Below are 27893 nucleotides of genomic sequence, written 5' to 3' on the forward strand. Positions count from 1 at the left end.
AAGTGTTCATGAGTTTTATTGAAACACTGGCTCTTTGAAGGTGAACAGTAGTAAAACAGAAATAAATCAGGAAGGAAGGAGTGAAGAAGCAGGAGCAGGAACATCTATCTGGATTCCTCAATACACAACAAGTGTGTTTGTTTCACTCTGCTGATTCTGTTGTAACAAAGTGATGAACACACTCAGCCGGTGATGATGTGCTTGACAAAAGCTGAAAGATATACACAGAATTTTCTTCAGTCATTATTTCACAGGTCTTTGTTTGTGTTTCTTGTGTTTTTATTGAATGTGTTTACCTTCATAGTTAATACATCCATTAGCATCTTCCTGTCCTGCCAGCAGTTGTTCCACTTCTCCCTCTGTCATCTTCTCTCCTGATGACACAAATCATTGTACAAAAATTTGTAAAGAAGAAATGGTAAAAGGGTTAGGATTAGGGTTGGTTGACATTTAAAGTGGTGTTTAACCCACTGAACCACTTAGCCTTAATCCTGACAACAATGGAACCACATGGGAGAGAAGTGTCTGCAGACTGAGAAATATTACATTGCATGGAAAAGGACAAGGTTACACAAAGTTAATTATTGTTATTAATTCTCACACAAACACACACATACATATGAACAAAACCAAAACCGATCATCATACCCAGAGTAACAAGAACGTGTCTCAGCTCTGCACCCATCACTGTCCCATTTCCCTCTTTATCAAAGACTCTGAGGCCTTCTACAAAATCCTCATACGTCCCCTGTTAAAAAAAAAAAAACACACACACACACACACACACACACACACACACACACACACACACTGTAAGAAAGGAATACTTTTACCAATAAATTATATTGATTTACCTCTGACCTGTGCAGGGGAAAACTTTTATCTCACTTTGTCTTTGGACTGCGACACATGTTGCAACATTGGCAGGAAGGTCTCAAAATCCACCAGTTTACTGTCCATTTCTGCCCACACACACAAAAGCACATAATTTCCTACAAGACTGTTAAAAGCTGATGAATACAATGAGGGAGTTATCTGAGCTGAACTTGATTTAGACTAACTCTCTAAGCCTAATGTTACTTCTGTCACAAAGAAAATCCATTTGAATATGTTGTTAAGATATAATATATAATTAGTTCATAAACACTGTAACTTGCATGTGTATGTACCCTCTGATTTTGGTCGTCCCAGCACTCGCAGGACCTGAGCATTGGTTGGATTCTGTCCCAGAGCTCTCATCACGTCCCCACACTGAGAGAACGAGATCTTCATCCGATTCTCTGGAGTTCTGTCAAACAGCTGGAAGGCTTCTTTAAACTCTACGCCCACCAAAGAGTTAACACTGAAATTAAACTCCATTCATATTTGGCATTAAGATTCCATCTGTATTGACATACATTCCCTGGAAAAGGATAAACACCTTGGTGCCAGGTGCAGAACACATTGTAACGGGAATGTGATTGGATGAGCCAGACCACATTTGGAGGTGATCTGGCTCGCACTGTGATCAGATCTCAGTAGATGTAAATGCAATACCTACTGCCTACTGTCAGAAAAAAATCTGACCAGCAATTTGAAAGGTAACCTAACTCCACCTCTTCCTGCTAAAGAGGTGGAAAACTTTTATCCAGTTTAAGCCACAGTTTTACAATACATTTTTTAGATTGTGGTCAATTTCAAATAAGTATTTAACCTGATGATGAAGGATTTTAGACCCCTTATCACCGTACAGTGTTAATGAATCACTGACTTTAACTGTGAACCTGTTTTATTCAGTGTTTTTACTGGTTATAATGACCTGGTCTGTTTGTTGTAGAGAGGAGGAAACCTCTGAAGATAATTAAGCTCCAGGTAAAAACCTCCTGAACCACTGAAACTGAAGGAATCCAAATCAGGAGAAGCTGATGGCAAAAACTCCCATGATCCCACACTATTTCACAATGTCACCAAACACCATCTTTTATGATTTTAATTGACAGACGCTTAGTGGCAGAAGTTACAGACTGTGTTTAATAGTAGATATAAATGCATTATATCTTATAAATGCAGCCACTGATCAGACATTATCATCCAGATACAGATGGTGGTGAGTGGGCTTTCACTCTCACACACACACACACACACACACACACACACACACACACACACACACACACACACCAGAGTTTAAAGTCAGAATTGTGATATCAGTGTGTGTGTGTGTGTGTGTGTGTGTGTGTGTGTGTGTGTGTGTGTGTGTGTGTGTGTTTGCTTTACCTTCTATCTGATCAGCACTGAACTCAATCTGAAAACAATAACAATTTTCTGTTACTGATCTTGAATCAGCACACTGATGGTTCAACTGCATTTGAGTATTTTTATTGGGTTTCACTACAGATATTTGAATATCAATCATATACAACAGTAAGTCCTCACTGACTGAGGGAGTTAAAATAAATCACATCATATATTCAGCTGTGGCTTCAGATCTGATAAGGACTCTACCACAATAATAAAGCTCTCTTTATTTTAACATCTGACTGCAGGAAGTTTAAATCTCTCTTATTGTATGTCTACACAGAGAGAGAGAGAGAAACAGAGAGAGACAGACACAGGCAGAGACAGAGAGAGATGGAGAAAGAGAGAGAGAGGGAGACAGGCAGAGAGAGAGACAGGTCAGAGACAGACAAGCAGACCTTGATGCTGTGTGGGTCGAAGTCTGGTTCTTTAGCTGGTTCTGGAGAAAGTTTCATTGCTTCCGTCTTTTGTTCTGGTTTCTTGGGGGCCATGATGAAATGGAAAAAAAAAAATAGAGTGGAATCAGATAAAAAGTGAAAGAAGAACAAGAGGAAAAGGAGAGTGAACAGATTCATCTGTGAGATGGTTTAAATACTCTCCATCAGTCCATCAACTACATTTAAGGTCAGAGAATTAACTAATGAATGAATCCTCTCAGGAGGCGAGCTGCAAATAGAACTGAAACCAATTCTACAATCCTCTACTGAACATACATCTACTGACACCACCTTAAATAGAAAACATCTAGTCTACTGGACCGACGCAGAACATACAAGTTCTGATACCACTTTAAATCTGGACGAGTCACTGATGCTATACAGTTGAAATCTGCTCAGTAACTGATGTGTGAGCAGCTGTACCAACTGCACTAACTGTCTTGTGTCTGTTTTACAGAATATTTTCACATCTTTATTTATCAGACAATTTACACCATATTCATGCTTTTAGCATTTCAACGCAACAATGTTAGCTAACAAGTTAGCCGAGGCCCTACAGCTGAGCACTGGGATTGCAACTTAACTACAACAAAGCTTTGTTTGAGGGCTGGCAGGTGGACATCACTGCTCATGTTTAACATGGTGACAGAGTTAGAGCAGAGAATCAATCTGAGGATTTTGTGCTTTGTAACTTTGCAGAACCTTTACATGTGCAAAGAAATTGTAAGACACTAAAGGAAAGGGAAAACCTAAAAAGTAGAATATTGGCACTTTAAATTTACTGAAAGACATTCTATTAAATGTTAATGTGAATTACCCAGAAATAAACATATACAAGCACTCAGAGTGGCAGGGTATATAACCAGTGTGTAAAAAGAAGGAAGGTGAAGATGTTTCTACTTTGTATACAAACTGACAGAAGTGAAATAGTGCTCATGTCTCGTCTCATGAGAATGAGGTTAGTTTGTTTTTTTTTCAGGAAATGGAGAGGTTGCAGCAGTTGTAGTGTGAGAGACGGCTGGTTTGAAAAACCACGTGATGAATCATACTTCCTCTACCAGTCAGGCCTCAGCCCTCTGCGTTTCTTCTTTCGTGATCAGTGACACAGAGATGGCGAGTACGAGGTAAGATCATATTAAATGACCTGTCAGGTTCTGCATAATCTCTGACCTCATGGTTCAGTTTTGTGGTTTCTGCAGGTTTCTCCTCATCTCTACTGGCTGTAGATCTTGTTTAGTTGAATATGCTTGTCTGTAGGCCTCCGCACACCGATGTAGGTATGTGAAACACGAAACTTTTCTTGATAGGTGCGCAAAAATAAACTCTATTGCGGGGGGTTTTTTAGACATACAGATATTATGAGTCAGGGATTACACTTTCAACGTATACATTCTGTTGTTCATATCATGTGAGGAGGAGATAATAAGACTTCATGCATGACTGAAATTCCAGCTTCCGTTGTTTGGAGGGTTTCAATTTGTTTCCTGTTGCTAAAGCTTCAGTTCTCATTAAGTCAGCTCAGGAGGGTTTTTGATTTGTGATGACAGCAGCTGCGCTGTTGTTTTATGTGGTTTCATCTCACAGTCAGTTACTGAAAAGATGGAAACCCACAGAGCTGAAGCACCTTGACTGCAACAGTTTAATTCATCACCTCTGCTGGTTCATTTCTTCACTTTCACACTGGAACCTCATCACAGCAATATTCTGCTAATTTTTAATGTTAGTGTCAAATATGAATAAACAAAAACAAAAATCACATTTCTTCCAAATTTATCAACCAATTGTTGACATCATTATTCAAGGTAAAATTTCAGAGCCAGTCAAAGGCTCAACAGATCCATTTTTATCTTGTTAAAAAACACTGAAGAAATACTTAAAATCTTTAAAATGCTCCTGTGATATCTATATATAGTGTTTTACAGCTCTGAACTGTAACTGATACGTGCTGATTTTCCTACAGCTGCTGCTAGACCCTGCAATTAACCAGCAGTAGAAGGTCTCAGTGGTCTTGGAGGTCTATAGTTAATCTGTGAGTTAGTCATGTGGCTTGTTCCTTGCCCAGTAAGGTCTTTCTGTATACGGAGGAGGAGCTTAAAATCAGCTCTAAATTTAACAGGAAGTTAAACTGGACTAATGTGGTCTCTCATGTCTCCTCTGGTTAATAGCCAAGCTGCAGAGTTTTGAATAAGCTTAGGTCTCTCAGTGGTAAAAAAAAAAAGTGCCTTGCAGTGATCGAGTCAGCCTGAAATGAATGCATGAAGCACGTCAGGAGGAGGTTGTGGTGGATGAATGAATATGAAACAGGAGAGCGGTGTTCGATTCCCATGTTGTTTCTATTATCCATCACCGTTTGTTGTTATTACTGTAACCATGACAACAAAGATCGTCTAAAGTTGACAAAGTACTTATTTCAACCTGAATCACGCCATGAGCATTACTATAGTAACCATGGCGACAAAGGTAGGCACACCGCTCTCGGTACAGTCTGCGTGTTTATTATTGTATTGACAACCAAGATCTATTTCAGGAGACACTCCTATGGGTCATATCAGGGTCATCATATCGATGTTGTAATTTCCACAGGTTATTAAACAGCATTTCTCTTTTTGATTTGATTGTTCATCCATTTATTTATTGCTAGAAGACGGGTAGTAATGGAGTTTACAGCTGCAGCATCATTCGGTTCAGCAGAGATGTACAGTTGTGTGTCATCAGCGTAACTATGGAAACATACATTGTGCTGATGACATCACCACATGGCAGCATGTACAGTGAGAATAATAATGAACCAAGGCAGCAGATTTCAGGTTTCTCAGAGACACCTGTCAACACAAACCAGAGCTGGTTTCAAAATAAATGGATCTCCAGTCTTATTACTTTTTATTCTCCATAAATCTCTTAACTCTGCTTATTTAATTGTTCCAAAATCTAAAAATAATCTTTCCTCATGCAGTTCCTGTCCTGTTGAATAAACAAGACTGTTTACCTTTTCAAATCTATTTCTTCATGTTGCTTTTCTTCATCAGTGTTTGTTCCACTAACACCTGAGTCTTACTTTGTTAGTTACCTAAACTCTGCTGTTGTTATAGCCACATTCTTAGCTGTATGTTTGAGATTGTGTTTACTACAGTCTATGAGACTTCATATGTTAACAGGCACAGACTCTTTTCTTATGTCATCTGCATGAATGAATTAAAAAAAAATCCTGTGAGACTCTTCACATACAGTAGACATGAGAGTCTTGTTTTATGTCTTGACCTTCTGTTTGGTCCCTGATCAACAAATCTGATCAGATTTTATAAAACAACAGCGGGTTCAAAACATTAAATGATCAAAGTAGTTGAATTTATTAAATATTAATTCAGTTTTCATCTAGGTCAGTGCTGAAGCCTTGTGTACTGATCTGTGTCTGAATAGAGACTGAACTAACATTTACTTAACAGACACCAAAAACATTCTAACCCATGATTCTGATTCCAGGTCTGGAAAAGTTAAACTGCAGCACCTGCCCCCAGACCCTCAGAGGCCCTTACCTGTCTGTGTAATCAGGTTTCGTTTAAGAGGCTTCAGCCCTTAATAAATCAGATCAACTGTGAAATCACTTTGTGTGTTTGTTGAAGTAGAGCGCAGGTCTACTTAATTAATTACACTCTTTATGTGTACCCGGTCTCATTTTTTGGAGTTGAGGGTTAGGTCTTTTTTTATCTGATGTTTTCCTTGTACTTGGCCAGCAGAAAGAAAAATGTGTAAACACGCTAAAGCAGTCAGAGCTTTTATTCTTTTACCTCACTGGTGAAGCTCAGGTCTTTAACATTACACCTCTTGTCTTTCTGTAGCTGAGGTTTTCCCTGTAGTTGGCAGCAGAAGGACAAATGTTGTGTAACCACAATGAAGCAATCAGAACTGTGAACAGGAACCCAAACAGGAAAAAGTCAAACAGTCCTCAGACTGTCACTGAGTGTCAACCCACACAATTTAACCACAAGCAAAGAGAAATGAACGGACACTGACACCAAGTAAAAAGTCGTGTTCTTTGTTGGTTCTCAGAGTCACAAACTTGCAGAGTGCAAAGCAGCAGCCGCTGGTTCAGCCTCAGGGAGCTGTACAGATGCGCATTAAGAGCTCACAGACCTCCGGAGACCGTCTGAGTCAGTCCAAGTCCATGGTGCTGCAGGAGTCTGACCTCCCACAGAAACCTGTACGTAAACTACAAACAACTGCAAAGTAAACTAAAAAAGCTGCAGTTCACTTTTTAACTGATCCGTTCCATCTGCAGATCTCCCGGCATCGCAGGAACCAATCTCAGCACAACGTTGCTGTTGCAGGAGCTGCAGTGTTTGAACCAGTGGTAAGAAAGAACATATCACTAAACAAACTGAACATCAGCTCCAAACTCAGGCCTGTCTGAGGCCTAAACACATTGTTCTCTGTTCAGAAACTTTATTTCCACACAAATCGATTCTGCAGACCTTACCAACAGACACAGTATGTGTGTCTGTTCACAGTTTATATTTATTTCATACACTTCTGTCTCATCACATATTCAATTTCAACTTTCCTCCAAAACCAAGCCTTGTCACCCTCAGCCAACATCGTCTGTGTTTTACTTTATCTCTATTTTAATGCAATCATTTAATGTTACATATTCACTGATAAAAAAATATCAGGACAGAAATGATTACAAAGGCACAAAGATTAACTCTAGTGTTGAAGTCAAATAAACTTGTTTTAGAATTAAATGAGTGAATACTTCTGTTAATGCATGTACCTGCATGTGTTTCTACAGGTGGAACTGAAAGGTGAACACCTGAATGTGGCTAAAATCTCAGACAGTGGTAAGAAGCAGAGGAAGAACTGGACTTCAATGTGGACCGTGTTGACCTTAGACCAGCTACTGTTTAATAAAGACAGACAACAAGAATCTGCTCAGGTATCAAACTGATCTCCTATCTACTTTATCTAGTTTCACTTTGTTATCTCTTCTTTATCTCTACTCAATCTATTGTTTATCTCCACTTCATCTTTACTGTATCACTACTTCATCTCTTCAGACAGACAAGAATCTGGTCAATTATCTCATCATCTGTATTGTATCTCTACTTTATATCTATTCTATGAAGAGAAAACACACGGCCGATCTCATATGAATATATTTCCTTTCTGTCACTCTGTAGATTTTTGAACAAACTGAACTGACTTTTATAAAGTTCAAATTTTTCATTGGTTAATGCAACCAATGATGTTTATCTGGGTCCAAGTCAATTAATTTAATTGATTATATTAGATTATGTAGTATTACAAAGGTCAAATTAAACTTGGTGTACCTGCAGCTGAACAGATTCTGAATTAATATTTTTTATTTCTAACTTCGTCATGTGTCATCATTTTGTCTGTGTTCACTCTCTCTGCTCAGAAACCAGGAAGTAAGACAGATGTGGTCCAGCTGTGTGGAGCTGTTGTCGAATGGACAACAGAGAAGTCGAGCAGGAAAAATGTGTTCCAGGTAACAAACCTGTCACACTTTACACTGAACCAGGATTCAGGTTGAAGGCTGAAGCTGTTTTCTCTCCCTTCCTTCTGTTCACAACAGATCACAACAAACACAGGAAGTGAGTACCTCCTGCAGGTTGAGAGTAACTCCACTGCCAACAAATGGTATGACGCCATCAGAAAAGCTGTCAACTCTTCAGTAAGAACTCACTTCTATTTAAACCAGCTATTACTTCTATTGTCATGTTTTGACTTTTATTTTTGCATTGTCCGTTTACAAACTGTCAACAACAGCTCAGAACCCACAGATATTTAAGTATGATTGAAAATATTCAGATAACTGTGATAAAAAAACTAAAAATTTCAGACACAGGTGGATGGAATATCCTTCAGAAAGAGAAACTCCAGCCCTTCTTTGGATTATTGGTGAAATAAAACTCTTTTTCTGTTTAGACTAAAGCAGATGGAGGTTTTCCCCTACGGAGGTCAAACAGCACAGAGTACCTGCCCAGACACAGCTCCCTATCTGGCTATGGCTCAGCCTCCCCCAACCCCAAGCAACGCAACCCGGTTCACAGACGCTCCATCAGTGAGTGACTATGTCACTATTATCTTAGTGGAGCATTTAACAGCTAAAGAGATGGTGGAGACCAAACACAGCTAAAAGAGAGGGAACACTGGACTTGGATTCGTCAGGTGACACAAACAGCACTCCACATGAATCATCATGTTGATCTGCTGGATGTAGAAATACAGTACATATTAGACACTACTTCATAAATGTCAGATGTATTTATAGAACATGTGCAGAAAGACTCAGTTATTTCAGGTTTAGTGTTCATGTTTTTGTGCAGACATGTTTGGCGGCTCAAAGCTGAAACACAGTACCTCGGACAGCGCTGACAAGAACGGAGTAAAGAACAGACTGAAGAAGTTCATCACCAGACGTCCATCCATGAAGACGCTACAGGAGAAAGGCCTCATCAAAGGTGTCTGCCTTTTGTTTACATGTTGAACCCATTAACACACAAATCCCCCTTTTCTTTCTTCCTAAGCAGCTTTAAACATGTTCAAGTCCAAATGAATCATTATCATAAAATGAAGTTTATCATGCTGTTGTGGCTCTACATTGAAGTAGCCTACTGTGATGTTTCAACATGTCTGCTCCATCATTTCAAACATATTTTACCACAATTCATCTTTGAATACTTTGAGATCTCCATTAGAATTTCAATACAGTTCTGCTGATTTGAATAACTAACAGTGTTAGTGGCAGGTGTAATGACGTGTTTCTGTACTTCAACCCTTAAATGATCAACTGTGCTGCAACATGAACTGTTAAACCTACAGTAACTTCCATGTTCATGTTGTAATGTCTGACTCAGATCGAGTGTTTGGGTGCCATCTGTTGACTCTATGCGAACGTGAAGGAACCACGGTGCCCAAGTTCGTTCAGACCTGTTTGGACGCCGTCAATAAACGAGGTACATCCGTTAACAGCTGCTGCTGATATATTACTGCAGAGGAAACCGGAGAGAGACCTCATCCAGCACACTCAACCAGCAAAAGCCAGTACATGTGGATCCAGTACAGCTAGTTCTTTGTGGATCTACTGGTTGATGCCAGTTTATGTATTGTTTCATATATTTTCTAATCAGCTGTGTGATTGTGTTTTCAGGTCTGGAGGTCGATGGAATCTACAGAGTCAGTGGAAATCTGGCTACAATCCAGAAACTTCGCTTTGTGGTCGATCAAGGTCAGTTCAACACAAAACTGATTGCACCTGCTCCAATCCTGTCTCCTACAAAATACATTTAAATTCTACCACTTTACAACAGAAAACCATACCACAAGGATTACAGCTTCATATAGCAGTTAAATGTCCTTCCCTTGTCACAGCCTGGCTCAACGGCTGGACAACCAGAAAGGGGAGATAACACAAGTTCAAATAAGGTATTTACAAAAAGGTAAATTAGATTCAGGCCGGCCAATAACTGAAAAGTAATGAACAGAAGAAAGGCCACAGTTGCCATCAGATCTGCTAGGAGCGAAGGATAACCAACACACCAACAGTCGGAGCGTCAACAGAGAGGACAGGCAGAGAGCAAGCGAACTCAAACAGAACTGAATGGGGATGTCTTTATGGTGCACACCGGGCCCAGGTGTATCACATCAGGCTGATGAGATTCCTGCATTCAGCGGGACACCTAGTGCTTCAGTTTCAGTGTATACATTATTACAGTCATGTATGTTAAATGATCTCGTGTATATGCCCTAGAGGAGGACCTGGACCTGGACCACAGTCAGTGGGAGGACATCCATGTCGTTACAGGAGCGCTAAAGATGTTTTTCCGTGAGCTGCCAGAGCCGCTGTTCCCCTTCAGGTTCTTCCAGCCGTTTGTGGAGGCCATCAGTGAGTAAAAACTGATCAAAAAATATGAAATAAAAATAGAATAACAGTAGAAACAACATATCTTCTGACATCAGAAGTGGATGAGATTCACCGTGGGGAGTCCTTTGAGGAGTACTGCAGCATAATGGGGTGTTGGACCGTTATGAGTTCTTTGGTCTGGCAGGAAGTCAAACACGTTTCCAGTTGGTCTCAGCCTCCATCACGGTCGTCTTGTCTAACAGATCCTGGTTTTCTGCTGTCAAACAGTGGATTCTTCCTGCCAGGTTAGAAGTGGGTTGTACAATGTTTGCAATTGGTTGTATAGTCAGCAGTTCACACAACCACCAGAGAAACAGTAATAAATGACAATTCATGAAACAGAAAAATCACAATTAGTTATTGATTAGGCCAGTGGCAGCCAGGATAGATGAGTTTTTCAGGCTGGCAGGTGGTTCAGGCATTTGATCAAGGTGTGTCCTGGGCACCTTCCATCGCATGGTGTTCTGGGCATGTCCAATGACACCAAAACAACATACTGAAGAGATCACACTGAACATCTCAGTTCCCAGGACCAGCTGGAAACATCTGGTTGTTGTTAAGTTGTTAGGCCTGCTGCTATCACAACCTGCCTCTGGATTAGTGGCAGAGAACGGATGGAAAAAGACAAGGAAAACAAAATAGATTAATATAGGCCTACACAAATGTATACAGCGCACATCTATCTATAACATAAGATAATCTATATCTATAACACCATATGCATGGTTCTTTACATGTTAAACTGAAGTACACATGCAAAGCTACAACACTGTGCACACATTAAAATATGATACTATACACTCATTAGAACAACTGCCTCTGTCATTCCTCTGAACAGAGATAAAAGAATCCAAACACAAAATTCAGGCTGTGAAGAAACTCATCCAGGAGCTACCCAGACCCAACCAGGACACCATGAAGCTGCTCTTCAGCCACCTGCACAGGTATGTCTACCATTCACTCAAACTCTGTTGAAATGTTGAAATCCATGTTTACGTGTTTAACATCCCTTGTTCAGAACTTCATTTAGTTGCTTGACCATTAATAAGAGGCTTCTTACATTCAGTAAGTTGTCTCCATCAGCAAAGTTGTCTGATGTTACTGGTTCTGGTTCTTGGAAACAGATTTATGGACTGAATTGAGTTTCACTGAGAATTTGACAGGAAACAGGAACAAATCAGCTGACAAACAAGTAAACCATGTAAGTAGAATGCTGACATTTATAAAAAAGGTAAGAGCTGAGGACAGGATGTGATACAGCTGGTGGAGCTCAGGTCTGACTGCAGCACACCTGTCTCCACTCTGTCACTGTGGAGGAGGGACAGGTGTCTTTAGTGTTTCTATCAGATCACTACATTGATTTACCTTCTTTCTCAAGCTGCACCATGAGAGTGAGCAGAGAGAGAGAGAAAGAGAGAGCTTCTGTTTAAATAGACAGGGAGACACTAGGTGGATTTCCTGTCAGTCAGTCTGTTGTATCACCGCAGAGCAGAGGGACACTTTGAAGAGACTGTGATGACAGTGGATCAGACAACAGGAGAACGAAATCCTCCACCAGACAGAAAGTTTAAAACTGCACAGACGAAACAGACAAAACAAGGAGACTGCTGCTGCAGTGCCTAGAAGTGAAGAGTTACACCTGAGCTGCACCTCTTCAATTTATACAGTGCCCTGGGGCAAAGAAACTACACAAATTCCTCCTCAAATGTAAATTACATGGATGTAAATATCACAATGTTTGGTTTTAAGTTTGTACCTGTATTCTTATGTAATAAACAATATATAAATAACAAATCACCCTATAGTATAATGCAGTGAAATTTAAAACACTGCAGCTGGTTATTGTGGATCTTACAGCCTGTATTTTTTTGCTGCTTTTCAGAGTTCTGGCCTTTTCCAGGAAGAACCTGATGTCCACTCAGGGCATCGGTATCGTGTTCGGCCCGACACTGATGTGGCCTGAGCTGGACGCAGGAAACATGGCAGTCAACATGGTCTACCAGAACCAGATTGTGGAGTTCATCCTGATCGAGAGCAGAGAGATCTTCAACCTGGACAGGAAGTAAAAGTTCCTGAGGTGGAGCTGATCATCTGACGGACTCACATTTACACATCAAAGCTAAAAAATAACCAATTTACTTCTGAGATGTTATTGTTTTAAAACAGAAGCCATGCCTGGTTTGGGCTGGACTGTAAAAAATAAATGGATGGTTTCTGGTCAGAACATATTTTGAAGATAATTTTTTAATTACGACAAACGGATCAGCTCACGGTGTCTGTCCAACAGTGACCACTGCTGTCACCTGCCTCATTTCAAAACATTTTTTAAGGTACATCAAAAACTTCCCAACGAGTTTCAGAGATTCCTGTCCGTCCATCTATCCATCAGCTATACCACTAATCCTATGAGGGTCATGGGGGGGCTGAAGCCGATACCAGCTGTCACAAGGAGTATATTTATAGTGTATAGCTGTACAGAAATAATAATCTTGTTGATATTGAAGAAATGATAAACTCGTACTATGGGATGATTAATCATGGTCATGTTTTAGATCTGAGTGCAGGAGACAAAGTCGGTTCAACATTATTAACTTTACTCCACTTTACGCCAGAATAAGTCAGTGTGAAATATTGATGCACAGTCATATTTTTGACCTACAGATTCTAAACAGAACATTAACAGTGACCCCACATTGACAGAGCCCACACTGCGCACAAGAGCACCCAGATCAGTAACAGTCCATTTCCAGAACCACAAGGTGAGGCACAGCTGCCTCCAGCTGCCTGGCAGAGGACGACGTTCAGGTGAATGAGTGCAGGATATTTGTTTAAGCAGTGTAATTGATGTAACTTACAGACATAAGAAAGCTTCAGCAAAGAAAAATCAAGTCACAGAATTTTTCCTGCAAGCCTGAAATTATTTGAGAAGGATGGAAACATCAAGATGTTTGGTAACTCTCGAGTCACGGCAGAGGGTCTACATGCTTATGGCATCAGCATGGAGACTCCAGCTGGGTTAGGGTTAACCTTAACCCTGTGGGGGTCTGGCAAGTGAGGAATGGTGGAACAGAATTTCAGAACTGGAGGCTGCTGGGCTGAACATGTGGTAGAGGGAAAGGCAGGTGGGGAGGGACTCTGTTAGATTCGTCAGGGAAGGGCAGGAACCGGAGCTGAGGCAGGCAGACAGGACATGAATAATACCGCGGCACAAGGAAAGTGAGGTCAGACTGATGTTTTAAATAATCACGAGGAAACAAACAAACCTTTACAGAGAGGCCTAGATGTGTACCACTCCGGTAGACTGAATAATCTGGCCAAGAGGGACTGTAAAACCAGGGCTGAAATACTGCTGGCTGATAAGATGACGTGAGTCAGGAGAGGAACCAGGGAGGAGACATAGGAAAAGCCAGAGAGAGAGAGAGAGAGAGAGAAAAAGAAAAAGAAGAGAGAGAGAGAGAGAGAGAGAAAAAGAAAAAGAAGAGAGAGAGAGAGAGAGAGAGAGAGAGAGAGAGAGAGAGAGAGAGAGAGAGAGAGAGAGAGAGAGGAGACACGGGGTGGAGACCAAAGGAGAATGGGGAACACACCTGGAGCCTGGACCAGGACCATGGCAGTTCTTCCAGTTTTTAAAATGGGAGACAAACACAGCTTTACTAACTACACACCAGTGTCCTGGGTTAGGACTGCTGTCCTGCTTTCACTTTGTTTGTATGAAAACTTGATCGTTTTAATGAAAAGAATTAAATTGTTGAGTGAGAGTCAGTTCGGCTTTCAGACAATTGATCTACAGCTTTGATATGAATGAATTTAAGAATTATATAGCATTTGATCATACCATCTTAATTCTTTAAATAACATACTGTATGTCGTGAGAGTAGTTCTAACCTATTTAAAAATATTTAAGGATGTGTTCATTTATTCATTTTAACTAAATTAAGTTTTTTTTGTTAAATTCCAGGACACATCATCATCAGGCGTTTCGGCCACTAGGAAGGCCGTATAATATCTGTTGTGTGAATTGTGCAGTTTGTTTTACAATTCAAAGCCACAAAAGAGACCAAATATGACACATGATGAAATTTATTTCAGTATGACAGATCCACCTGTGCTTCAGTCATTTTCTTTTCCTTCCTTTCCTCATGAATATTTTTTATCATCTTCATGAATATACACAAAAAAATCCCTGGCTGATCCTTTAGTTCACTTGTGCTGGGAGTCAAAATAAAACCTTTGAAGGTTTTTTTACTCTGTACTTCATTCAGATAATGTTCATATAGAAACATATCAACATCAATAATAAAAAGTGTAACCCTGTCACAATGACACTGACACACATCAATTTATTTTAACCCCATTTCATGTTTGTCTGTACCACGCTGTAAGACGGTTGATAAATGTGTAGTTACGTGTTATACTCATTTCTGCACATCAGCAAATAATACATGTTTTAATGGACCTTGAATTTATTCGCACAAGTCAGCAGGTTATAGATTAGTTTCTAATTGAGCTGGAAACACAAATACAGTGGAAACTGCTTATAGTGATAGATATAGTGGGAATTGTTGGGTTTCTCTCTATAATAAAGTAAGGTCTTGGCCTTACCCTGTAAAGTGCTGTGAGATAATGTACTCTGTGATTGGCCGCTGTACAAATAAAATTGAATTGAAAAATTTAATATGGTCCAGGCATTTTGAGCAGAGAGAGCAGGAAGTCATTACACAGTGTCTTCAAACACCTGGTTCAGTGTTGAAAGAGTCTCAGTATATGACAGCTAATCATTTTTCATATGTTGTATGAAAAGATCCAGAACGAACATGATGACTGTAAAATAATTATTTCAACTGTATTTGTATAGAAATTATTCTGATCACTGTAACTGATCGTTATAATCAGCTGATCACTATAATCAGCTGATCACCGTAGTCAGCAGGTAGGGGTTAAAGTAAAGTGACCATAAACGCTACAGATAACACGACTTCCTGAAAGATCAGCATCGAGTCAGTGGGGAACATCATTTACTTCCTGTTATTCAACCAATCGTTGAACAGGAGTGTTAATAATAACAATACATTTGTGATGGTCAATCAGTATGAAAGTCCAACGGTCACCTCACTGCTGTGTTACTGTCCACAACCTTCAACACACTGCAGGATACACAACAACTGCACCAAAGTTTAACACATCAAGTCCACAGACTCACAGACACTGCTGCTATAAAGACTCACGACACACAGCAGCAAGTAAGCACTGTTTTACACTGAAGAAAAATCACATATGCAGAAACACTTTGAGTAGCTGATGAATACTGTTCCAACAAAGTAAAGACTTTCCATTGATAACATTTATAAAAAACTTCAGAAATAATGTTGAAATATCAAAGACCAATATCAGTGTCAACGCTTTCAGTCCATGAAACGTTAGGAATAATAAAACACCTTGTATCATTATACTGTTTAAAAATCACAAGATAGTGTAACATAAAAATTATCTGTCCCAAGTCACAATAATATTCTACCTTAATTACTGTTTGTGTTCGTTTTATGTATTTGTGTATTTGTCCTATTTCACTTCCGCTTAAAGATCATTATAAATCTGTCTCATGAGGTCAAAATATGAGATTTGACTCGGTGTCAGGAAAGTCACAATATTATGAGAAATAAAGACGCAGTTTGACCAAATGGCTCTGTAAGTTTACAAGAAAAATAACACTGAGGTAAAACTGTATTTTTAGAAATGAATTTAATATTAACAGTATTCACTGTTTGCAATACATGTTGATAGTATACACACAATGAAGTTAGAAATACTGTTTTATCATGAAATGTAAAATTATAAAGTTATGAGTGTCCAACTTTATACTTAATATTATGTTAGAAAACATTGTTTTTATTGTAAAATTACAGCTATATCTCATAATATAACTTTCACTATATTAGCAACATTTTACCTTTATTTCCTGATAGTGGACACAATACTGTCACAATATTATATTTTACTTATTTATATTAATTTCTCTGCCGAGTCTGGTTTCATCCTGATAAAGGACAAATCCAAATGATCACTTTTGATTCAAATCCCTAAGAGATCCCTATGAGATATAATAAAAACTATAAATAAACTATAATAAACTATACATGTCTTATTTTGATTTTATTTTTGCTTTTATTTTTTATCATTCCTAACTTTTCATTCATTTTGTCTTTTATAACAGGTCTGAACTGCTGATCCTCATTAAAATAAATATTGAACTTGTTCAACTCATCAAACTGAACTGATCTCATCAGACAAACAGCACCAGAGCTGACTGATGTTCCGTCAGAAACAAAAGAGAAAGACAGAAGAAAGCACTTGTTGGCTGTTAAGGTGGAATGGCTGTTAAGGTGGAAAGCTGTGGAAATGAGGAGTCTGGTTCCAGTAAAGGCAGAGCGGTGAGAATAGGAGAATTCAGAAATCCAAAAATCCACAGAGAAGAAAACTGATCCAGTCGTCTAACTGTGAAGACAGGAAGTGATGAACCTTTATTTATACAGAATGACGTTAAAAAGCATGACAAAGTTCTAGTTAATGTTCACTTCTTCAGTTTGTTCTTTTTTTCATGTTCATTAGGAAACATTCATTTCACTACCAAGAAATGAGAATGTTAAAGTGGCTTTGGTTATTGTTCTAGGTGCTATTGTTGCTGTGGTTGTTGCTGTGGTTGCTGTGTGATTGCTGTGGTTGTTGTGTTTGTTGTGTGGTTGTTGTGTGGTTGCTGTGTGGTTGTTGTATGGTAGCTGTGGTTGTTGTGTGGTTGTTGTGTGGTTGCTGTGGTTGCTGTGGTTGTTGTGTGGTTGCTGTGGTTGTTGTGTGGTTGCTGTATGGTAGCTATGGTTGTTGTGTGGTGGTTGCTGTGTGGTTGTTGTGTGGTGGTTGCTGTGGTTGTTGTGTGGTGGTTGCTGTGGTTGTGTGGTTGCTCTGGTTGCTGTGTGGTTGCTCTGGTTGTTGTGTGGTTGTTGTGTGGTAGCTGTGGTTGTTGCTGTGGTTGTTGTGGTTGTTGTGTGGTTGTGTGGTTGCTGTGTGGTTGTGTGGTTGCTGTGGTGGTTGCTGTGGTTGTTGCGTGGTTGCTGTGGTTGTTGTGTGGTTGCTGTGTGGTTGTGTGGTTGCTGTGTGGTTGTGGTTGCTGTGGTGTGTGGTTGTTTTGGTTGCTGTGGTTGTTGTGTGGTTGCTGTGTGGTTGCTGTGGTTGCTGTGTGGTTGCTGTGGTTGTTGTGTTTGTTGTGTGGTTGTTGTGTGGTTGCTGTGGTTGTTGTGTGGTTGTTGTATGGTAGCTGTGGTTGTTGTGTGGTTGCTGTGTGGTTGCTGTGGTTGTTGTGTGGTTGCTGTGGTTGTTGTGGTTGTTGTGTTTGTTGTGTGGTTGCTGTGGTTGTTATGTGGTTGTTGTGGTTGCTGTGTGGTTGTTGTGTGGTTGTTGTGTGGTTGCTGTGGTTGTTGTGTTTGTTGTGTGGTTGCTGTGTGGTTGCTGTGGTTGTTGTATGGTAGCTGTGGTTGTGTGGCTGTGTGGTTGCTGTCAAATCACCTAGTTCACGTTCAAAGTTTACAGTAAAACAAAGTTCTAGTTAATGTTCACTTCTTCAGTTTGTTCTTTTTTTCATGTTCATTAGGAAACATTCATTTCACTACCAAGAAATGAGAATGTTAAAGTGGCTTTGGTTATTGTTCTAGGTGCTATTGTTGCTGTGGTTGTTGCTGTGGTTGCTGTGGTTGTTGTGTGATTGCTGTGGTTGTTGTGGTTGTTGTGTGATTGCTGTGGTTGTTGTGTTTGTTGTGTGGTTGCTGTGTGGTTGTTGTGTGGTTGCTGTGGTTGTTGTGTGGTTGCTGTGTGGTTGTTGTGTGGTGGTTGCTGTAGTTGTTGTGTGGTTGCTGTGGTTGCTGTGTGGTTGCTGTGGTTGTTGTGTGGTTGCTGTGGTTGTGTGGCTGTGTGGTTGTTGTGTGGCTGTGTGGTTGCTGTCAAATCACCTAGTTCATGTTCAAAGTTTACAGTAAAACAAAGTTCTAGTTAATGTTCACTTCTTCAGTTTGTTCTTTTTTTCATGTTCATTAGGAAACATTCATTTCACTACCAAGAAATGTGAATGTTAAAGTGGCTTTGGTTATTGTTCTAGGTGCTATTGTTGCTGTGGTTGTTGCTGTGGTTGCTGTGGTTGTTGTGTGATTGCTGTGGTTGTTGTGGTTGTTGTGTGGTTGCTGTGTGGTTGTTGTGTGGTTGCTGTGGTTGTTGTGTGGTTGTTGTGTGGTTACTGTGTGGTTGCTCTGGTTGCTGTGTGGTTGCTGTGGTTGTTGTGTGGTTGCTGTGGTTGTTGTGTTTGTTGTGTGGTAGCTGTGGTTGCTGTGTGGTTGTTGTGTGGTGGTTGCTGTGGTTGTTGTGTGGTTGCTGTGGTTGTTGTGGTTGCTGTGTGGTTGCTGTGGTTGTTGTGTGGTTGCTGTGGTTGTTGTATGGTAGCTGTGGTTGTTGTGCGGTTGCTGTGTGGTAGCTGTGGTTGTTGTGTGGTTGCTGTGTGGTTGCTGTGGTTGCTGTGTGGTTGCTGTGGTTGTTGTGTGGCTGTGTGGTTGTTGTGTGGCTGTGTGGTTGCTGTGGTTGTTGTGTTTGTTGTGTGGTTGCTGTGGTTGTTGTGTGGTTGTTGTTGTTGTTGTGTGGTTGTTGTGTGGTTGTTGTGTGGTTGCTGTGGTTGTTGTATGGTTGCTGTGGTTGTGTTTGTTGTGTGGTTGCTGTGGTTGTTGTGTGGTTGCTGTGGTTGTTGTGTGGTTGTTGTTGTTGTTGTGTGGTTGTTGTGTGGTTGTTGTGTGGTTGCTGTGGTTGTTGTATGGTTGCTGTGGTTGTGTTTGTTGTGTGGTTGCTGTGGTTGTTGTGTGGTTGCTGTGGTTGACTCACCTGAGCCTACTTGCTGTGGCTCTGATGGGGTTGTTGTTGTGGTGGTTGCTGTCGGGGGGAGTGATGACGTGGACTAGATGCTACTGCCCCCCCTCCTCTGATGGTCGGTCTGATGGATGCAGAGGATGATGGGTGCTGATGTCCGGCTCTGATTGGCTTGGCTACATGGAGACAGGAAACAGGTGAGACAGCTGATCCCATTCCTGCTTCTCAGGGGATGAACCCTTTAGATTTGAATCCCCCCTCAGGACAGACTGCTGCTGTAACTCACCTATCTGAGCAGAGTGTCCTCTCCTGGAGACGTTCTTGGAGCGGACAGCTTCTTTGATGCGGTCCACTTCCTGTTGGTATCGTTTGCGGTCTCTCACAGCTGACTCTTTAGCATTCCTCAGGGCGGTTTCCAGAGCTTTCACTCGCTCTGCTGTAGCCCGCAGACGCTTTTCTAGCTTGGGCAGCTCACAGCGAAGGTCTGCGTTGTCCCGCACCAACTGGTGAACACAAAAGGGTTAAATGTCATGAGGCCGATGACTCATTCTGCTTACGATTCTCCTGTGGTTGTTGTTGACGTGTGATTTAAATAGAGGATCCCTCCTTTCTAAAAGGACAATGAATGGGAACAAATCTGCCACTGTTGTAAAGTGTATTTCTGAAGGGAGGGTACGGACTGGCAGGTGAGTGGACAGGTGTGGATGTTTCTTTGTGGGTGACTCACCTGTTTGTGGACCTTACTAAGCTGCTCCAGGTTATTTTCTAAGAAGACGATCCTCTGTCTCTGAGCCAGACTGCCGCCGGCCTCGTCGCTGTCGTTCTCTGAACTCTGTTTAAAGAAGAGACTGATGTTCAGGTCCATCACTGAACACAGAGACTGGCGTCTGGACTCTCACTGAGACACAGTGATGAGGAGCACCACAGATCTAATCTTGACACCAGACAGTGAAATCCAAGATGAGAAATTCAAACTGAAGGAATGGGTGGTTTTCTCACGTTCTTCACTCGAGAGCCGATGTCCTGGACGAACAGTTTACGAAGGTTATTCAGCATCTGCAGCTCTTTGGCCTGTTGGATGAAACACAAAACTCTCAGATCTGTCGCTGCTGCACAGACACATATGATGAATGTAAAAAAAATATATGAATCATGTACCACTGTCTCCTCCAGTCCCTTCAGGTCCTCTTTGGCTTGTTCCCTCTTCTCATTCAGGAACCTGAATCACACAAACAGACTGAGTCTACCAACCTGCCTGATGAAGGCAAACAGAGTGAATGTGCAGTCAGGTTTCTAAATGGTCAATATAAAAATTGTCTCATTTCCTGATGGATGGAGATAAACAGAGGAGGGGAGCTGATTCTCCAGTCGCTGCCGTTAAACCGCAGAAGAAGAAGATAAGGTCATTAAAAGATCCAATCAAAGCTCAAACGATGAAACCATGTGGAGATCTGACCTTTCTGTTTTATACATAACTTTTACACTTTACACAAACTCTTTATATTTCTGTTTATGTGTAGACTGAAGTAGAGCAGGTGGATGGAGACTGACTTCATCACAGCTTTTTAAATGAGAGAAATTTGAGTCAGGATGTTTTGGGTAAAGACAGCAGCTTGTTGAGCACAGAACAACAAACTTACAGCAGTTTCTGGAGTTTCTGGTCTTTGTTCTGATCCTCTGCTCTCAGTTTGTCAAAGTCAGACTGAAGCTTCCTGTTCTCCAGCTGCAGAAACTGATTCACACTGAAAACAACAATCAAACATACCGTACATTTACTCACACTACATTTCATTCACAAAATTTCACAGAGAGAGAATTTGTCATGAATGTGAGTAAAACTGAGTAATTTTTGTTAAAGGACAAACTTAAACTAAATCCTGAGCAGTGTGGAACCGATAGAGATAATAACAATAATAATGAACTTTTCCTGGATGAACTCAAGTGACTGAATACAGAACAGCTGAAAATACAACATTACTGATCACCTATAATAATCAATAATCAATTACTTACTCTTTGAGTTGGTCGACATTCCTCTGTTTTTGCTGGATCTCATCTCGGAGTCGACTCAGCTGTTTCTGATGAACTTCTCTGTGGTTCTCCATCTGCTCCTCCAGAGTTCTCTACAGAACACAAAGCAGCAACACTTCAGTTCTCTCCACTTCATTTATCTGCAGTAGCATCACACTTCTGTGTAACCACTTTTTTTACTCAAACATTTAAAGGATCAGTCTGGTCGCCATGACAACAGGCTTGAAGATACTTGCAGATTTGTTTTAGTTTATTATTCACATTGAATAAGAGATCAAGAAGAGCTGTCATGTAGCTGAAAGAAGATGGAGGAAAACTAAACTCACTGTATATAAAGAAGCCATGACTGCCTTTAACAAAGCAGTACACCTGGCAAGAAAAGATTATTACAGACAACGCTGGAAACTCTACAATATTATTCTCCACTATTGAGCAGCTAGTCAACACCGCCCCACCCCCCTGCAGCTCGCCTTGTTCTTCAATAACACATGACCTCAATCAGAGCCAGGACTACTGCTGGTGTTAACTAGGATGATCTCAGTAAACCCTGTAAAATAAATGTTACCATAGGAACGTTCACCTGTATTACTTGATCTAAGCTCTGCAGGACTGTGACTGAGTGGAACTCCTCTACCTCATGTGTTGATTCTGTTCAACAGCGTTTCAAGTCATGTACTGAACTTTATTAATATATCTCTTCAAAATGGCATCTTTCCAGATGTCTTCAAAACTGCTGTTGTAAAACCCTTACTAAAAAAACTTTGTTCTGAGCAGCTATAGGCCGATATCCAACCTTCCAGTCATTAGTAAGATACCTGAAAAGATCATTTCAGTGCAGATAAACTCCTTTCTTCAAGAAAACAATTTCCTGGAGGAGTTTCAGTCAGGCTGCACAACAAACCACTGAAACTGCTCTGCCTTAAATAATCAGCGGCCTCAGACTAAACTGATGAAGAATTGTCCTCTTAGACCGAAGCGCAGCATTTGATACGATTGACCATAATATCTCAATCAACCGTCTTGAGAAGTTGGTCGGTGTTTCTGACCATGAGTTAAACTGGTTCAAAACAAACATCACAGGGAGGAAGTTTTACGTCAGAGATCATGTGTCTGAGAAACAAGACATCTGCTGTGGGGTTGCTGAAGGGAGCTGCCTTGGTCCATTATTATTCTCACTGTACATGCTGCCACTTGGTGACATCATCAGAGAGCACAATGTATGTTTCCATAGTTACACGGATGACACACAACTGTACATCTCTGCTGAACCAAATGATGCTGCAGCTATAAACTCCATTACTATATGTCTTCTAGCAATAAATAAATGGATGAGCAACAACTTCTTAAAGTTAAATGAGGACAAAACTGAAATCCTATTAGCCTGCCCCAAAACAAAAAAAACAAAGCTGTTCAATAACCTGAGGAAACTGACTCCCTGGATTAAATCTGAGGGTACAAGTCTTGGCGTTATCTTGGATTCAGATCTAATTTTCCAGTCCCTCATCAACAAGGTGACAAAAACATAATTTCTCCACCTTAGAAACAGCTAGAGTTCGGCCATCTATTTATATATATAAAGATTGATTCATGCCGTCATTTCAAGCTGACTTGATTACTGCAACGCACTTTTACTGGGCTCCCGAAAAAAACCCCAGAGACTTCAGCTCATTCAAAACTCTGCATCTCAGCTATTAACCAGAACCAAGAGGAGAGAGCACATCAGTATATATAGTATATATACAAAGGCCTTAATGGGCAAGGACCAAGCTACATCCATAACTCCCTGATTAACTATATACCTGAACACTGAGGTCACCCACTGCTGCGTTTCTAAAGGTTCCAGCAACAGCCGGAAGGGAAGTAGGACAACTGGGGATGCAGCCTTTGTCAGTTACGGCCAAAAGCTATGGAACACACTACCTATAGATATAGATATGAGGCCAGCTCACTAAGTATTTTTTAAAGAAAGCTCAAAACTTATTTCTTCACTTTAGCCTTTAACTAGTTCTGAAATTTTGCACTTTGCACCACATTTATGCACAGCTCAGCACTTCTTTTAATTGTCTATTACTATTTAATGATTGATTCATTTTATATTAATGTTTCTTAATGTTTTTCACTTTAGATCAATGCTTTTAATATGTTTTTATTTTTGTTTTGTTTTATGTAATTTCTTTGTTGTAAAGCAATTTGTGCTACATTTCTTGTATGAAAGCTGCTATAAATGAAAAGTTATTATTATTATCATTATTATTATTATTGACAGTGTGCCTTCTGTGATTGAAAAATCATCAGCTTACAAACATGAAAGGGATCACTGACGACACCTGAGGAACCACATGAGATCTTTGGTTGGATTGACTGACAGAAACACAGAGTGACGTCAGCGCTGTGTTAGTTTGCTACGCTCATAGATTGTACTAAAAAAATATATAATATATTGAAAAACACTACACTGCTCCGATGTGTGATGTGATGATTTTACCTTCATCTCAACAGCATCATTCAGTCTGCTCATGTGTTCTTTCTCTTTGTCCATTACCGTCACTTCATGCATTTTATCTGAAAACACACACACATGCAAGAGTGTTATCGTCTTGGATCTGCTGAACTGTGTGAGGTTAACCACCCAATCAGAGAGCAGTGTTGCGTTGTAGCGACGGTGACACTGTCTGACCTTGAGCCTGGAGTTTGGCAATCTCCTCCATCAGAGCGTCCTGACTCTCCTCCAGCTGCCGTTTCTTCTGCTCCACTGTCTGTAGGTCAGCAGTCAGAGACGCCATCTTCGCCTGGAGCTGCGCAAACAACAACAACCTTATCACAAACAGGACGGTCGATATAGAGGAAAATAATAATAAAGATGAAACATTATGGCTTATTTAGATTGTATTCATTGAAAAGGGTTAGGATTAATTTTGAACATGTGTCCTCTCACAGATATCCTGCAGCTCTGTTACATATCAGCACAGACAGGTTCTTACTTCTTAGGAAAGATGATCAGTTGCTTTTAGTTCTAAAGATGTGTCACAGAGTTTTGAGCCAGTGAGGTGTGGTTTCCTGCTCTGAGATGATGAGCAGCCAACAGGTGTTGAACTCGTACTGACTCTCAAACAGGAAGAAAAACTTTTGGACTGGTCGTTTAATCTCTTACCTGTGAGACGAGCAGCTGAAGGGTGTTAAGCTCCTTCTCGCTGGCCTCCATCCTGCAGGTGTTCTCCGTCAGGCTGACCTCCAGCTGTTTGCTCCGATTCACCAGAGTTTTTACCTCAGATTTCATTTTACTGATGTAGAGTCGAATTGTGGTGAACTCCTCTTCCATCGCTCCGCTCGTCTCCGTCATCTGTAAAGATGGACTGAGTCAGTAAACATGGAGTCTGACGTTCTCCTGGCTCCCACCTGTGGTAAAACCTGGTCTCTGACAGAGCAGCTTCAATTAAACCAGATGGTGACACACATAACGAGCTCAGGGAGCTTCACGCTCTGTTCACTCAAAGGTCAGTGCTGTCAGGTGTCATTGGTAAACAGTGAATTCACTTTAATGAACAGAGTTTAACACATATTGTTGTAAATGCATCTTTACACACTGACTGCATTAAACTCATTGTTTCTTTGCATTCTTGCTGGAGCCTGTGTTTGGAGTGACTACAACAGTAAATGAAGCATCTTATAACAGCAACATGAATGTTTCATTTCTCATCTGACCAATTGGTAAAATGAGAGTGTAATGAATATAGGTATAATCAGGTATAATGATTAGGGGATAACAGATTATCTTCTTTATCATCTATCTTGAATTCCTGTAGACAGTTTATCAGAAACATTTTCATCAGGGTCAGGAGTATGTTCTGGATTCACGAACTGTTGTGCAGAGTGAGCATCAGTGTGAAGAGTGAAATGTGGAGTTTGACTCTTACAGCTTTGAGGTCGGTGGTACCGAGGACGCTGCCGATGTCACTGAGGTCTCTGAGCAGCAGGTTGAGGATCTCTGCTGATCTCTTCTTGTGATGAGAGCTCAGATCCTGCAGAGTGGAGAACTCCCTCAGAACGGCCTCCAGACTCACCTGGAAACACAGAAGAAGAAGGAGGACACTAATCCCAGTCTGATCAGGCTTAGTGTGTGATTTGAAATGACCAACTTATGAAATGCAACATTTACTGTTTGCCATGTGACCACACTGCCACCTAGTGACCATGCACTAGCTAGTTAAATAATTCTTCTGTATAATACAACTTCCCATTAGAAGATTCATTCGATCTGTCTATTTTCCTCCATTTAAAGGCGATGACCTAATTTTCAACATTTTTAATCTGTAAATTTGATATTTAATATTGTCTGAAAACCACATGTGACCTGAATGTTTCCCATGTGAAATCACATGTGATAAGTCACAGGGTTTTTTGTAAGGGGCACCCCTGCTCTGACCTCTGACCCCTTGTTTCTGTATGTACTCACGGTCTTGTGTGCAAGCTCCTCGTTCAGCTGTTCGTTGCAGCGGTTCTTGTCCTCTACCTCCTGGCTCTTGTGGTCGTAGTTGACAGCGAGCTCCTCAAGCGCCTGCAGCACCTCCTTCACCTCCTCTTTGGCCGAGTCGTTGTCTCTCTGCAGCCGGGACACCTCCTCCTGCAGACGCTCGTAGTCCTGGCGGCTCGATGCCGACAGCTGGACAAGAGGAGGTGTTAGGTATCAGAAGGTGGAGGTTTAGGTTGGATGATAGATGAATACATGGTACTCAGGTGAAACTCACCTCGTCCTGATCCATCAGCTGCTGTTTGAGTGTCTCAGCCGTCTGACTCTGATGGTTGATCTCATCGTCCTGAAACATCAAGCGGCACTTTTTTAATGTTTCAGACATTTAAACTCAACCAGTCTGAGCTGGCTCAGGTGAGACTCACCTTGTCGTCCAGCTGCTGGTACAGGTCGGTGATGAGCGTCTCGTATTGTGACTTCTCCTCGTCCGACAGGGGGGCGGGAGGTGGGGCCAAGCTGTCCATCACTACTGTCGTGTCACTGCTGGCACTCTTCTTGCTGCTTCTGCTGCTCAGCTGCTCCTCAGCAGGTACACACTCACCTGGAGAAAGGTTCAAATTTTGTCTGACATGCAGGATCAACAACCCAGAGGACAAGGGTTGAACTTAATCTCTTTATTATTCATGGGAGTGTTTTGGGCGCAACATCCAATAAACCAATCACAGAGCAGCTCCCGTTCCCTTTAAAAGCCAGGTGCCTGCAGCTTGGTGCGTTGCTGCTATAATGGTACAGAGTTAGATTCTGTTCGTCACTGATCAGTGAACCAATCCTGACACAGGCAACCGGTCTGTGACTGAGGGTAAAGAAGGTCTGAGTGAATCAGTGCTCTGCTCACAGTTCTACTGTCAAATAATGGCACTAATCACAACATTAGAAATCTTCGATGTGTATGAGAAGTTTGAATAAATCTTCGGTTCATTATGAAAGTGTGGTGATGAATTGAGGTGATGAATGGAAACAGCTTAGGGTTTTTGCTGGTTAATCGTTTTCTGCTGCCTCAAGATAAGAATGTGTCAACAATGCTCCTGACCACACCTCGTTTTAAGACCAACACACTCACGGGCGCTCAGATAAGTGCAGGTGTATTTGCTGTTTAAAAAACGTGGTGCTGGACGGGAAAATGCAAACTGCGTCGGTCTGAAACTAGCAAAGACACTTGTGTTGCGCTTTGTGCCAGGAGTAAGAGAGCCCAAAGTCTTCTGGAAAGAAAGTTGAACCTGAACCAACGTTCGTCAGAATGCGATGTGTTGCAACATCATCTGGCAAAGAGCTGCTTTGACCTATCAGATACATGTCAGCTCTCATCCTGGTAGACGGCTGTTCACCTTTCCTCCAGCGTTTTAGTTCACTCTCCAGTTTCTGCATCATGATGTTCAGAGTCCTGTTCTTCTCTTTCTCCTTCTCATACTTCTTCTTCCACTCCTCGGCTGTCAGCTCCAGGTTCACAGACACTGTGTTCTTTATGGTTTTAGCTCTGACACACAAACAACACAGAAAGTGGTTTAAACAAACACTCAGGGACTGACGACCAAAAGTCAACCAGTGTTGTCAATGTTGTTTTCAGTTCTCAGTGTTCCTTCCTCAAGATAAAGACAATCACTCGGGTTCAGAGTAAAAGTTTCAGTAATAGACAGAAACATCTTCAGTGATAATGATCCTATAACATTTGACACTTTAAGAACTTTTTAAAATTAGCACATTTTACTGAATTTGAACTTTCACAGATGTTTGAATAAATAACTAACTCGCCCACTTTTATTTTTTCATAAGTAACTCAGGTGTGTTCCTGTACGGTACCTCTGTCCAAACA

At 41.0% G+C, this 27893-nt stretch overlaps 3 protein-coding genes across 4 annotated transcripts in view; 1 reads left to right on the forward strand and 2 right to left on the reverse strand.

Moving 5' to 3' along the window:
• LOC130177038 (myosin light chain 4-like) lies at positions 1–19676 on the reverse strand. Of its 2 annotated transcripts, XM_056388450.1 has the most exons (8): positions 19540–19676; positions 2676–2756; positions 2257–2284; positions 1170–1319; positions 889–962; positions 649–748; positions 297–374; positions 1–211 (listed from the first exon to the last, which is right to left on the reverse strand). In XM_056388450.1, exons 2-8 carry the CDS (start codon positions 2730–2732, stop codon positions 183–185), a joined length of 516 nt encoding a protein of 171 aa, XP_056244425.1. In that variant the 5' UTR covers positions 2733–2756; positions 19540–19676; the 3' UTR covers positions 1–182. The 2 variants fall into 2 exon arrangements, with proteins under 2 accessions (XP_056244425.1, XP_056244424.1); XM_056388449.1 differs by lacking the exon at positions 19540–19676 and having other exon boundaries at positions 2676–3661.
• On the forward strand, positions 3747–14394 carry arhgap15 (Rho GTPase activating protein 15). The gene is made up of 13 exons (XM_056388448.1): positions 3747–3838; positions 6762–6912; positions 6991–7062; positions 7501–7644; positions 8128–8217; positions 8305–8403; positions 8658–8793; positions 9059–9193; positions 9590–9688; positions 9883–9960; positions 10483–10617; positions 11474–11579; positions 12518–14394. Exons 1-13 carry the CDS (start codon positions 3753–3755, stop codon positions 12699–12701), a joined length of 1515 nt encoding a protein of 504 aa, XP_056244423.1. The 5' UTR covers positions 3747–3752; the 3' UTR covers positions 12702–14394.
• LOC130177035 (kinesin heavy chain-like) overlaps positions 14695–27893 on the reverse strand; it is a 20138-nt gene continuing 6939 nt past the window's right edge. The window contains exons 10-26 of the mRNA XM_056388445.1: positions 27881–27893; positions 27409–27557; positions 26449–26624; positions 26301–26369; positions 26009–26215; positions 25470–25616; positions 24707–24895; positions 24233–24350; positions 24041–24117; positions 21538–21647; positions 21165–21266; positions 20683–20743; positions 20524–20595; positions 20252–20356; positions 19811–20027; positions 19540–19700; positions 14695–17124 (exon numbers count right to left, since the gene is read on the reverse strand). The exon at positions 27881–27893 is cut by the window's right edge and continues 136 nt beyond it. Coding sequence (XP_056244420.1) covers positions 19546–19700; positions 19811–20027; positions 20252–20356; positions 20524–20595; positions 20683–20743; positions 21165–21266; positions 21538–21647; positions 24041–24117; positions 24233–24350; positions 24707–24895; positions 25470–25616; positions 26009–26215; positions 26301–26369; positions 26449–26624; positions 27409–27557; positions 27881–27893 — 1967 coding nt within the window. The 3' untranslated portion in view covers positions 14695–17124; positions 19540–19545. The remainder of the gene's footprint in view (positions 17125–19539; positions 19701–19810; positions 20028–20251; positions 20357–20523; positions 20596–20682; positions 20744–21164; positions 21267–21537; positions 21648–24040; positions 24118–24232; positions 24351–24706; positions 24896–25469; positions 25617–26008; positions 26216–26300; positions 26370–26448; positions 26625–27408; positions 27558–27880) is intronic.

This window comes from Seriola aureovittata, chromosome 11 (assembly GCF_021018895.1).
Source record: "Seriola aureovittata isolate HTS-2021-v1 ecotype China chromosome 11, ASM2101889v1, whole genome shotgun sequence".
Taxonomy (NCBI): domain Eukaryota; kingdom Metazoa; phylum Chordata; class Actinopteri; order Carangiformes; family Carangidae; genus Seriola; species Seriola aureovittata.

Excerpts from the sequence above, each read along its gene's own strand:
- LOC130177038 (XM_056388449.1), bottom strand. The coding sequence starts at position 2,852 with ATGAATCTGTTCACTCTCCTTTTCCTCTTGTTCTTCTTTCACTTTTTA. Across the intron at positions 375-648 it reads ACACGTTCTTGTTACTCTGG|GAGAGAAGATGACAGAGGGA; the intron begins GTATGATGATCG and ends TTGTGTCATCAG. Across the intron at positions 212-296 it reads TGGATGTATTAACTATGAAG|CTTTTGTCAAGCACATCATC; the intron begins GTAAACACATTC and ends TATATCTTTCAG.
- arhgap15 (XM_056388448.1), top strand. The coding sequence starts at position 3,753 with ATGAATCATACTTCCTCTACCAGTCAGGCCTCAGCCCTCTGCGTTTCT. Across the intron at positions 8,218-8,304 it reads GCAGGAAAAATGTGTTCCAG|ATCACAACAAACACAGGAAG; the intron begins GTAACAAACCTG and ends TGTTCACAACAG. Across the intron at positions 8,794-9,058 it reads GGTTCACAGACGCTCCATCA|ACATGTTTGGCGGCTCAAAG; the intron begins GTGAGTGACTAT and ends GTTTTTGTGCAG.